We start from the raw sequence: 9,333 nt of genomic DNA on the forward strand, positions 1-9,333 counted from the left end.
ATCAGCGGGTCGCCCTCGTCCACGACTCGCTCGCCCCGCTGCCGGGTTTGTCGCGCTCGCTAGTCGTTACTGGATTTCTTCTCGCTCCGCCAGCTCGTGCGCACGGCCTCCAGTCGAGGTGGGCGCGCTCTCCGACCTCGGCCTGTTCTCATCGCTCAACGGGCAACACGGCCTGACGCGCGGCAATGGCCACTTGTGCGAGGACGGTGGTCGCGCGAACGGGCTCTACGGTGGCAGGAGGGGGCGTGGCTGGCCCGTCTGCCGCGACAGGAGGACGGGCGCCGTCGAGGAAGCGGGCGTGGGAGGGCGAGGAACCGAAGGCGAGCTTGCTGAAGCGCATGGCGGGTCCGAGTGATCTCAAGGCGGGAGTGGGTGGGAAGAAGACGGCCGAGGAGGTGCAGCGGATCATCTTCGAGGCGTCGAAAGGTGCGGCCTCCTCCTGAACGCGGTCTGAGCGAGAGCTGAGCGTTATTCTGCTCGTCCACCAGGCTCAAAGTACTTCAGTGCGTCGCTTTGTGATCTGTACTGCGTACCTGCGCTGACAGATGTACCGCAGATGACCAGCAGCGCCGCGACAAGGAGCTCGAGGTCAAGGTCAACCGCCTTAAGGGCATTCTCGCGTCAAAGGAGCTCACTGCGACAGGCGACGAAGAGCAGAACGTCGACGCCATTCTCGAGGAGCTCGCTGAGAAGCGCGACTTGTCCCGCGTCATTGCGCTCATCGACGCAGACGCTTTCTACGCTGCCTGCCACGAGCTAGAGGACGCATCGCTCAAAGGCACGGCGTTCGGCGTTGGCGGTGGGATGCTCACTACGGCGAGCTACGAAGGTCTGTCTGAACCGCTCGCCTCCTCCCGAGCAGACGCTAACCTCGTTGCGCGAAGCCCGCAAGTACGGCTGCCGCTCCGCCATGCCCCTCTTCATCGCCAAGAAGCTCTGCCCGCACATCAAGAGTCTCAAGATGCAGCCCGACTTGTATGTCGCCGCGTCGAAGAAGATCATGTCGGTCCTCGAGAAGTACGGCCCTATCGCGCCCGCCAGTCTCGACGAAGCCTGTGCGTGCCTCCGCCTATCCCTTCATGAGCGCTGCCTGACGTCTCCGTTCCCGCAGACGTCGACATGACCGACTACTGCGCCAACCAGGGCGTCACCCCGACCGAAGCGATCAGCCGCCTTCGCGCCGACGTGAAGGAAACGACGGGCCTGACCGTCTCAGCCGGTGTCTCGCCTAACAAGTCCCTCAGCAAGATTGCTGCCGACATGAACAAGCCCGACGGGCAGTTCGTGATCGACTCGACGGCCGAGGCGTGTCAAGCGTTCATCAAGGGCGCCAGGTTGCGCAAGTGCTATGGGATCGGACGTGTGACGGAGACGCTGCTCAATGGGCTTGGTCTCGAGACGGTCAACGACATCTACACGTACCGCAAGAGGCTCTACCTTATCGTGCGTCACCACCTCATCCTCTCCTCTCCGTCTGAGCCTGACCTCCTTGACCCTTGACAGCGCGACCACCTCGGCAGCTCGGGCGTGTTCAGGTGGCTTCTCAGTCTCTACCTCGGCATGGGCTCGAACCGTGTCGTTCGTGCGAAACGAGGGGATCGCAAGACGTACGGGGTGGAGAAGACGTTCACGCCGACTGACAACCGGGATGCGCTCGATGACACCGTGAGTCGCGGACGAGCTCGACCTCCGGTGCCCAGGGTGTGCTGACAGCGATATTCTCGCCGCAGCTACGCAAAGTTGCCAAGTCGCTCGCGAAGGACCTCGCTCGCTCCGAGTTCTCCGGTCGCACCATCACGCTCTCCATCAAGCACGGTGCGCCAAGCTGCTTCGGCGGCTCTCACGACATCGCTGACGATTCCTATCCGCGCAGACACCTACGAGCGAGTGACCCGCGCCTACACGCCGGGCAAGAACGTCTGGATCCGTTCCTACGAAGACATCGTCCGTCTCGGCCTCCACCTCCTGCACAAAGAGATGGACGACCGCGCGGCGGCGATCAAGCGCGGAGAGAAGGTCAAGGGCGGGAAGGGTTCGAAGTTGAAGGCTAGGTTGTTGGGATTGAGGATGAGCAATTTGAGAGACGAGAGGGAGGTCAAGCGGGGGAACAAGCTGGATGGTGTGAGTTTGCGCGCGCTCATCGAGTGCCATAGAGGTGAGTGTGCTGACTCGGCTCGCGCTGGCGCAGTGGGTCAAGGCGACGCCTTCGAAGCTCCCCGACCTCGAGCTGAGCGACTCGGACTCGGACATGCTTCACGAGTCGGACGACTCTGATGGAGAGGGCGACGGCTGGGCCGCTTCGAAGCGGCAGCTCGAGCAGCTCGCCAAAGAAGCCGAGGTCGACCCGCTCGCTGGCGACGACGACTGGGACGACTCGCATGGCGGTGCTAGCGGCAGCGGGACGGGGAGGTGGATGGTCGTGGATGATGACGACGAGGACGATGTCGTCCTTTCGGGCAAGACGAGGTCATTGGTCTCGAGGACCGCGTCGCTTCCGCCCGCTCCGCCGACAACTGCACGCCGCACCTCGTCTTCCTCCTCCGCCGGCTCGACTTCCGCGAGTGCTAAGCACACCACAGCCCGCCAACGCTCGCCTACCAATTCCCGCGCCTCGCCAACCGCTTCGACCGACTCCCGCCCGGCAAAGAAGCGCAAGACCGACTCGCCGCCGCCGAGCAAGCCCATCAGCGAGTTTACCTGCCGTGCGCCGCATCGCTTTCGTCTCTCGCTGTTCCGCACTGACGCCTTGGACTTGCTCGCAGCCGTCTGCCAGAAGACGCTCGTCGGCTCGGAGACGGCCATGTCGGGCCACGTCGCTCAGCACTTTGAGGCGCCTGCCAAGAAGACGAAGAAGAAGGCGAGTTTGTTGAGCGGGTCGAAGAAGGGTGTCGGCAAGGCTGCGTCGCAGAAGAAGCGGTGAGTGGTCGGTGAGGGCGGGTTCGTCGCTTGGTTCGTGGTTGTTGCGCTTCTCTCTCGGTTCTCGGTTCTCGTTGTGCCGTTACTGTTGCTTGTAACCATGCCGTTTCACACGTGCTCGAGGCGAATAAGGCGGGCGGCGAGCTCAGCGGAGGAGGACTCGCTCGCCTGCAGCGGCACCTCCGCCCGCTCGAGCGCTCCGCCGTGTGAGCCGGTCCTGTGCCAGTCTGAGTGTTCGATCGTGCGCTGTGGCTGAATGATGCACACGCTCAAGTCGCCAGTTGAGAAGCGAACGAACCTCGCCGGCGTCTCCGACGTTGCCGAGTCGACTCTCGCGCTCTCGCTCTCTCTCTCATTCCTCACACGACTCGCTTCCGCTCTCACACCCTACTACACACTACACAGCAGCCATGTCTATCGCCGACAAGGAGATCCCGTCCACCCAGGTGCGCTCATCTCGCTCTCAGCTCACACGACTCGCACCGCTGATGACACCCCGAAACAGCTCTTCGACCTGATCAAGCAGGGCCTCGAGGGTGTCAGTTCATCCACTCTGCTGCTGTTCTGCTCTGCGTGCGCGCGCAAAGTCCCGCGAATCCTCGTCGCTGACTTTGGCCCCTTCAACACGCCGAACCCGCCCCACCTGCCCTCATCGCCGTCACTTGCCCGCCCGCCCTTACGAAAACAGATGGACGAGAAGGAGAAGAAGGACAACATGAAGAAGGTCAACGGCATCTTTGAGATGCGCGTCAAGAACTCCAAGGGCAAGGAGGGGTGAGTTGCAGCCAGTTGCCCCTTGTTCAGCGTTGCCTGGGCAGCCAGGCATGAGTGCGGACTGACGGAAGATGGTTTTTTTTCGGCAGCATCTACACCATTGACCTCAAGAAGGTTCGTTCCGACACCGTATTCCGTCTCTACGAGACTTCCGCTCACCCGCTCACTCGTGTCGCAGGAGGGCAAGGTCTACCAGGGCAACGCAAAGCCCAAGGCCGATGGTGCGTTTTGCTCCTACACTTCGAACGAAACACAGCGACTGACGCCCGCTTGGCTTCGTCCAGTCACAATCTCGCTCGCGGACGACACTTTCCAGGCTCTCGCAGACAACAAGATCAACGGCCAGAAGGCGTTCATGGTGCGTAGTCGTTCGCTAGCCCTGGCACTTGCTTTGGGCTGCGCCTCCGCCTCACAGGCTTTTTGGCACTCGGTGGAGAACAGTTCGCTGACTTGCGCTCCTCATCCCGCTTTTGCAACGCGCAGAGTGGCAAGCTCAAGGTTAAGGGCAACATCATGCTCGCAACCAAGCTCGACCAGGTCCTCAAGAACGCTCAGTCGAAGTTGGTGCGTCCCCGTCCCTTCCTCCCGCTTCTTCCTCTTACTCCGGACGCTGACGGATTCGGGCCGCGCAGTAAATGGCTATTCGAGCTCGAAGTGCATGCACGAATGAAGCAGTGTTTGTTTTTGAACCCCTTGCTGTAACATGTTTCCTTTGCCGCTTCCCACGCTCTGCGTCTCGAGGAGGAGAGTTTCGCTTGTTCTTCGACTCTCCGCTGCGCGCTCTCGAGCTTCTTGGCGGGCAAGCCTACGTGGGAATCGTAGGCAGAAAGGGAAGCTGAGGTGCTAGCTCGCGAGCGCTTTCGAGCGCGCCGCAAGCACGAGCTGAACTACCGAGGGGGATATGCGATAACAAGATGCTCCGGGATATACGAGAGGACCAGAACAGAACTAACGAGGAATAAGGAGATGATGTGGGATGCGAAAGACGAAGGCGAATCAACCGAACAACCGATTGAAAGAGCAGGTCTACTTCCTCGCCCTCAACCCTTCCCGCCGTGGCCGCTTGACCTCCTGAATCTCCACCACCGGTTCGGAGCCGGGCTCGTCGTCGCCCTTGACGCTCGAAGCCTTGCTCGACGACCCGCTCCCCGGCAATCCCAACTCCGTCTCGCTCCCCAATCCCGAATCAATCCGCTTCATATCCGGCGCCTTGAGACCGACCGCCTCGACAGACGAGTCGCGTGACGAGCGATCGCTGTCGGACGAGGCAGCCTCGACTGCGACTCCTTCGAGGATCTTCTTCTTCTCGATCGCGGCGAGGACGGCGATGAGTGGATCGTCGCCTTTTGCTGGGACGCGGAAGGAACCGAAGTACTTGTCGGCCCAGACAAAGTATTGGCCGTAGTCTGCGCGTGCGTGGGACGGTCAGCTCGAAGGGAAAGAGGAAGGAGAGGGGAGAGGAGACGCACTGCAGGTGAAGTAGATGTGGTGCAGCGTGTGGTGTGCGGGGCCGTTGACGTAGTGCTCGAGAGGGTGGTCGCACAGCATGTCCGAGTCGTGGATCTGGGCGCGCATGACCATGTCAGCTCAGTGCAGTGAGAAGAGTAAGAGCGGGAGCGGCTCACGAAGATAGACCAGAGGTTGACGAACGAGAAGAGCCCGATGAACATGTACTTGTGAATCGGGAAGAGGTAGCACGCGAGGTGGTAGGGGACGGATTGGAGGTATCCGTCGACGGGGTGGAAGGCGTGCGAGGCGAATGGCGTCGGGACTGCGCACGAGCGAACGGTCAGTTCGAGCTCGAAAGTCGCTAGAACGACAGGAGGGAACTCACTGATCCACTTGTGGTGAGGCTTGTGGAGGCGCTTGTAGAGGAAGGGGATGTGCAGCCACCGGTGGACCCAGTAGATACAGAAGTCGGTGAACCAGAGGAAGAAGACGGCGCTAAACGCCATGTACACCCAGGGCAGTGCACCTCCTCGCTCCCCGAACGGTCCCTCCGCCACCGTGTCGTACAACATGCTCCAGCCGCGAACGTCGCCGACGAACCATGGGAGCGTGAGGAAGTCGAGAACAGGGAACGCCTCGAGAGAGAAGGCAATCTCTTTCTGTACTTGATCGGGCAGGTACCGCGGATGCAGCTTCATGCGGTGGTCGAAGATGAAGTAGTAGGAGAAAGTCGCCACCGAGAAGTACAGGACGAGGATGCCGAGGTAGGTCAGGCCGTAGAGCGAGATCGATTGTCGAACGATGCTGTCGCGGGAGAGGGAGGAGAGGGCGGGGACGGTGGCGAGAAGCTGGGTGACGGACGAGACGGCCGCCTGTGTCGAGGAGAGGTCGAGCGCCTTTGTCGCGTTGGCGGCTAAAGGCGTCGCGAACTTGGCGAAGGGGTTGTCGAGGTACGAGTAGAGCTTGTCGCCGACATACTCGTCGAAATAGTGGAGGGGAATGTCCATGCCGAAGCTGTTCGAGGTCGAGTTGAGAAGGCTGGAGGTGGAGGAGGACAAGATCAGCTCGCCACGCTCTCGCTAGCAGTCCAGGCGTGTCCCAAGATGCCAGCAGTCGCGCCACCCTCCACTCCGCCCTTCGCAGCCCTTCCTCGAAGGCAGACGAACCACCCCGTTCATCTTGTTGTCGCCGTCGAACGACTCGGCAATCCCGCGCGTCGAGCTCACCGGCAGGCGTCGGTCGCGTCCCAGGCTGCCTGAAACATGGAAAGCTGGACTCACGTGGGCGGATCTGGGCTAGGGAGGGGTGCGAGTGGCGTGAGCGATGGGGCGAAACGGGGTTGTGCTCGAGGCGGAGAGGGTGCCGGCAGTGAGCGGCGTCGACGGCGGCTGAGCTGGGGCGCGTCTGTGTGTGGGCTGTCCTGTCCAGAGAGCGACTTTCCCAAGCAGAGCGAGGTGGAAGGAGACAACGGGCGAGTGAGCCGCTGCACACAAGCCGGCGAGCAGTGGGTCGACTTGAGCAAACACCCTCTCTTCGCGGTAAATCACGAGCGATAGTGCATTGCACCCTCGGATCAGTACCACCGCACAGCTAGGGACCACCTGACACCGCCGCGAACCGCCCGCGTCGAGTGCCGCCAAACGAGGTCGCTCCATCTGCTCGGGGGGACGCTCGCTCTTCGCCTCGACCTCTCGCCGGGCAGCCTGGGTGTACGTTACCGCATGAGTGTGAACTGTTGCTCAGGATCTCGCTGGAACGACTATCCCGGAGTGAGCGAGCGAGGAGAATGGATAGACGAGAACGAGGTCGAGGGAAAGGTCAGCGGGCAGGACTGCTGTGCTTTCAGTAATTCCATCTACCCCGTCGTAGACCATGTGAAAGCATTTGCGCGATCCCGGAGCGACGTGAACGCAAGCCGTCTCCGACTTGGTCGTGTCGAGGTCAACTCACTCTCGCACACCGCCGTCCGCTACTGCCCCGCTGCGATGACAGACTCGCTGCCACCGATCGACCACCTGGTCAGGAAGAGCGCCAAGCGCGCGCACGCCGTTTTCTCAGCCGAGCAGGCCTTCTCCATCTCGAACGCGGACGATGCCAACGAGCGGAGGTGCGTCCCGTCTCTACGCGGCGCATGGAATGAAGCTGACAATCTCGAGCGAACAGCACAAAGCTCCGCCTGGCGACCAAGATCGAGGCAGAGTACCGCAACGCCAAGGTGCTGCCTGCCGCCCTCGTCGCCCAGCAGAAGGGAGCAGCGGGTCCCGCACGGCCAGCGGGCCCGCAGGCTGCTACCGGCCCGCAGAGGCTGACTATCGAAGGTGCGCTCCGTCTCGCCCGTTCAGGCGGTCCCTAGCGCGTGTTAACGGCCTGTTTGCGACCCCCCGTCTTCCAGGTCCGATGGCAAAGACTGTCGAGTCGCTCAGGTGCGCGGCAGTCATTCTCGCACGTCTCAGGCTCCCACTGATGGCTCGTGCACCTCTCGCAGCTCCCAGGCCCTCACCACGACCTCCTCCTCGCTCCCCGCCTCTCACGCCCAGCCGACCCTCCTTTCTCAATCCCTCATCCGGCGGCGAGAAGCGCGCCAAGTCAAGCCGGACTACCATGCGCCGTGGAAGCTCACGCGTGTCATTTCGGGACACCTGGGTTGGGTCAGGGCGGTCGCGGTCGAGCCGGGAAACAAGTGGTTTGCGACGGGTGCGGGAGACAGGGTTATCAAGGTGCGTTCCGTGTGTCAAGGAGCTTGAGATGATGCTGAGGAGCTCGCGGTGCGCGCAGATCTGGGACTTGGCATCGGGCGAACTCAAGCTTTCGCTCACCGGCCACATCTCGACTGTCCGCGGCCTCGCCGTCTCGCCCCGGCATCCCTACCTGTTCTCTTGCGCAGAAGACAAGGCCCGTCCTGCTTTCTCCCTCTTGACCGGTGTGCGGGAACTGACTATCAATGCAGATGGTCAAGTGCTGGGACTTGGAGACGAACAAGGTTATCCGGCATTACCACGGTCACCTGTCAGGCGTCTACTCCCTCGCGTGCGTGACGATTTCATGTTCTCTTGCTCGCTCGGGGCCCGCCGTTGACTTCAACACCTACAGCCTCCACCCAACCCTCGATGTCCTCATCACCGCCGGCCGCGACGCCTCCGCCCGCGTGTGGGACATGCGAACAAAAGCGCAGGTGCACGTCTTGACGGGCCATACGGCGACCATCTCGGACGTCAAGGCGCAGGAGAGTGACCCGCAGGTGATCACTGGAAGTATGGACTCGACTGTTAGGTGCGTCCGCAGTGCTGCCTCCGCCCGCTCGGGCTTGTCGCTCCGACGCAGCGATACTGATTACGGATGTCGGCGCACAGGCTTTGGGACCTCGCAGCTGGCAAAACAATGACGACCCTCACGCACCACCACAAGTCGGTCCGCTCAATCGCGATCCACCCGACCGAGTACTCGTTCGCGACGGCCTCGGCGGGAGGGAACAACATCAAGAAGTGGGCGTGCCCGAACGGGACGTTTGTGCACAACTTCTCGGGACATGATGCGATCATCAACTCGATCTCAGTCAACCCGGACGGCGTATTCTTCAGCGGAGGTGCGTCTCTCTCTGTCCTCTCATCGCCCGCTTTGTGCTCTTCCTCGGCAGTCACGGTCAAGCGTTGAGGCTGTGTCTGCTGAAGATCCGGCGTACTGACCTTGGATATTGCCTCTCTCTCCCCCCCCCTTTCCTTGCCTTGTATTGCCCACAGGTGACAACGGGTCGATTACCTGGTGGGATTGGAAGACGGGATTGCCCTTCCAGACGGATCAGGATACTCCGCAGCCAGGCTCGCTCGACGCCGAGGCGGGCATCTTCTGCAGCACCTTCGACCAGACGGGCACCCGGCTCATCACGGGAGGCGCCGACAAGACGATCAAGGTGCGTCCAGGACGGACTCCTCCGCCCTCGAACACCGGTCCCGCTGACACCCTGCCTCGCGCGCAGATCTACTCTGAGCAAGCTTAAGCCGTTCCAGCCGTACCGGCGCGGTGGTCGTCGTCGTGAGAGTGTAACATTGTTGCGATACCCACCCTTGGAGGACATCGAGCGCCACGAGAGCGGGAGAACGAGGAGCCGGGTGACGCGGACACGGATGGCCTCGCTGGATGCTGCAAGGTCGCACAGTACTGTGCTCACAGGACGAGGAGACGAGCGAGACGGAGCGG

At 61.9% G+C, this 9,333-nt stretch overlaps 4 protein-coding genes across 4 annotated transcripts; 3 read left to right on the top strand and 1 right to left on the bottom strand.

Annotated features, from left to right (window-relative positions):
* Window positions 1–185: 185 nt before the first annotated feature.
* Window positions 186–2,920, top strand: RHTO_05227 (DNA polymerase kappa subunit; the record flags this gene model as incomplete). Its single annotated transcript, XM_016418889.1, has 10 exons — window positions 186–426; window positions 489–503; window positions 557–829; window positions 885–1,055; window positions 1,112–1,443; window positions 1,504–1,665; window positions 1,731–1,815; window positions 1,874–2,121; window positions 2,189–2,702; window positions 2,763–2,920. The coding sequence occupies 10 exons, from the start codon at window positions 186–188 to the stop codon at window positions 2,918–2,920; spliced, it is 2,199 nt and encodes a 732-aa protein (XP_016270399.1).
* A 406-nt stretch (window positions 2,921–3,326) lies between these two features.
* RHTO_05228 (SCP2 sterol-binding domain containing protein) lies at window positions 3,327–4,392 on the top strand (the record flags this gene model as incomplete). Its single annotated transcript, XM_016418890.1, has 8 exons — window positions 3,327–3,362; window positions 3,422–3,454; window positions 3,605–3,690; window positions 3,780–3,804; window positions 3,869–3,911; window positions 3,975–4,048; window positions 4,174–4,250; window positions 4,323–4,392. The coding sequence occupies 8 exons, from the start codon at window positions 3,327–3,329 to the stop codon at window positions 4,390–4,392; spliced, it is 444 nt and encodes a 147-aa protein (XP_016270400.1).
* Window positions 4,393–4,716: 324 nt separating this feature from the next.
* Window positions 4,717–6,146, bottom strand: RHTO_05229 (C-5 sterol desaturase; the record flags this gene model as incomplete). The annotated part of the gene is made up of 4 exons (XM_016418891.1): window positions 4,717–5,096; window positions 5,160–5,253; window positions 5,316–5,461; window positions 5,525–6,146. 4 exons carry the CDS (start codon window positions 6,144–6,146, stop codon window positions 4,717–4,719), a joined length of 1,242 nt encoding a protein of 413 aa, XP_016270401.1.
* Window positions 6,147–7,124: 978 nt separating this feature from the next.
* On the top strand, window positions 7,125–9,133 carry RHTO_05230 (pre-mRNA-splicing factor PRP46; the record flags this gene model as incomplete). Its single annotated transcript, XM_016418892.1, has 10 exons — window positions 7,125–7,246; window positions 7,303–7,457; window positions 7,532–7,562; window positions 7,625–7,856; window positions 7,915–8,031; window positions 8,087–8,166; window positions 8,230–8,409; window positions 8,490–8,722; window positions 8,877–9,046; window positions 9,113–9,133. 10 exons carry the CDS (start codon window positions 7,125–7,127, stop codon window positions 9,131–9,133), a joined length of 1,341 nt encoding a protein of 446 aa, XP_016270402.1.
* Between the last annotated feature and the right edge of the window lie 200 nt (window positions 9,134–9,333).

This window comes from Rhodotorula toruloides (genome assembly GCF_000320785.1).
Source record: "Rhodotorula toruloides NP11 unplaced genomic scaffold Scaffold30, whole genome shotgun sequence".
Taxonomy (NCBI): Eukaryota; Fungi; Basidiomycota; class Microbotryomycetes; order Sporidiobolales; family Sporidiobolaceae; genus Rhodotorula; species Rhodotorula toruloides.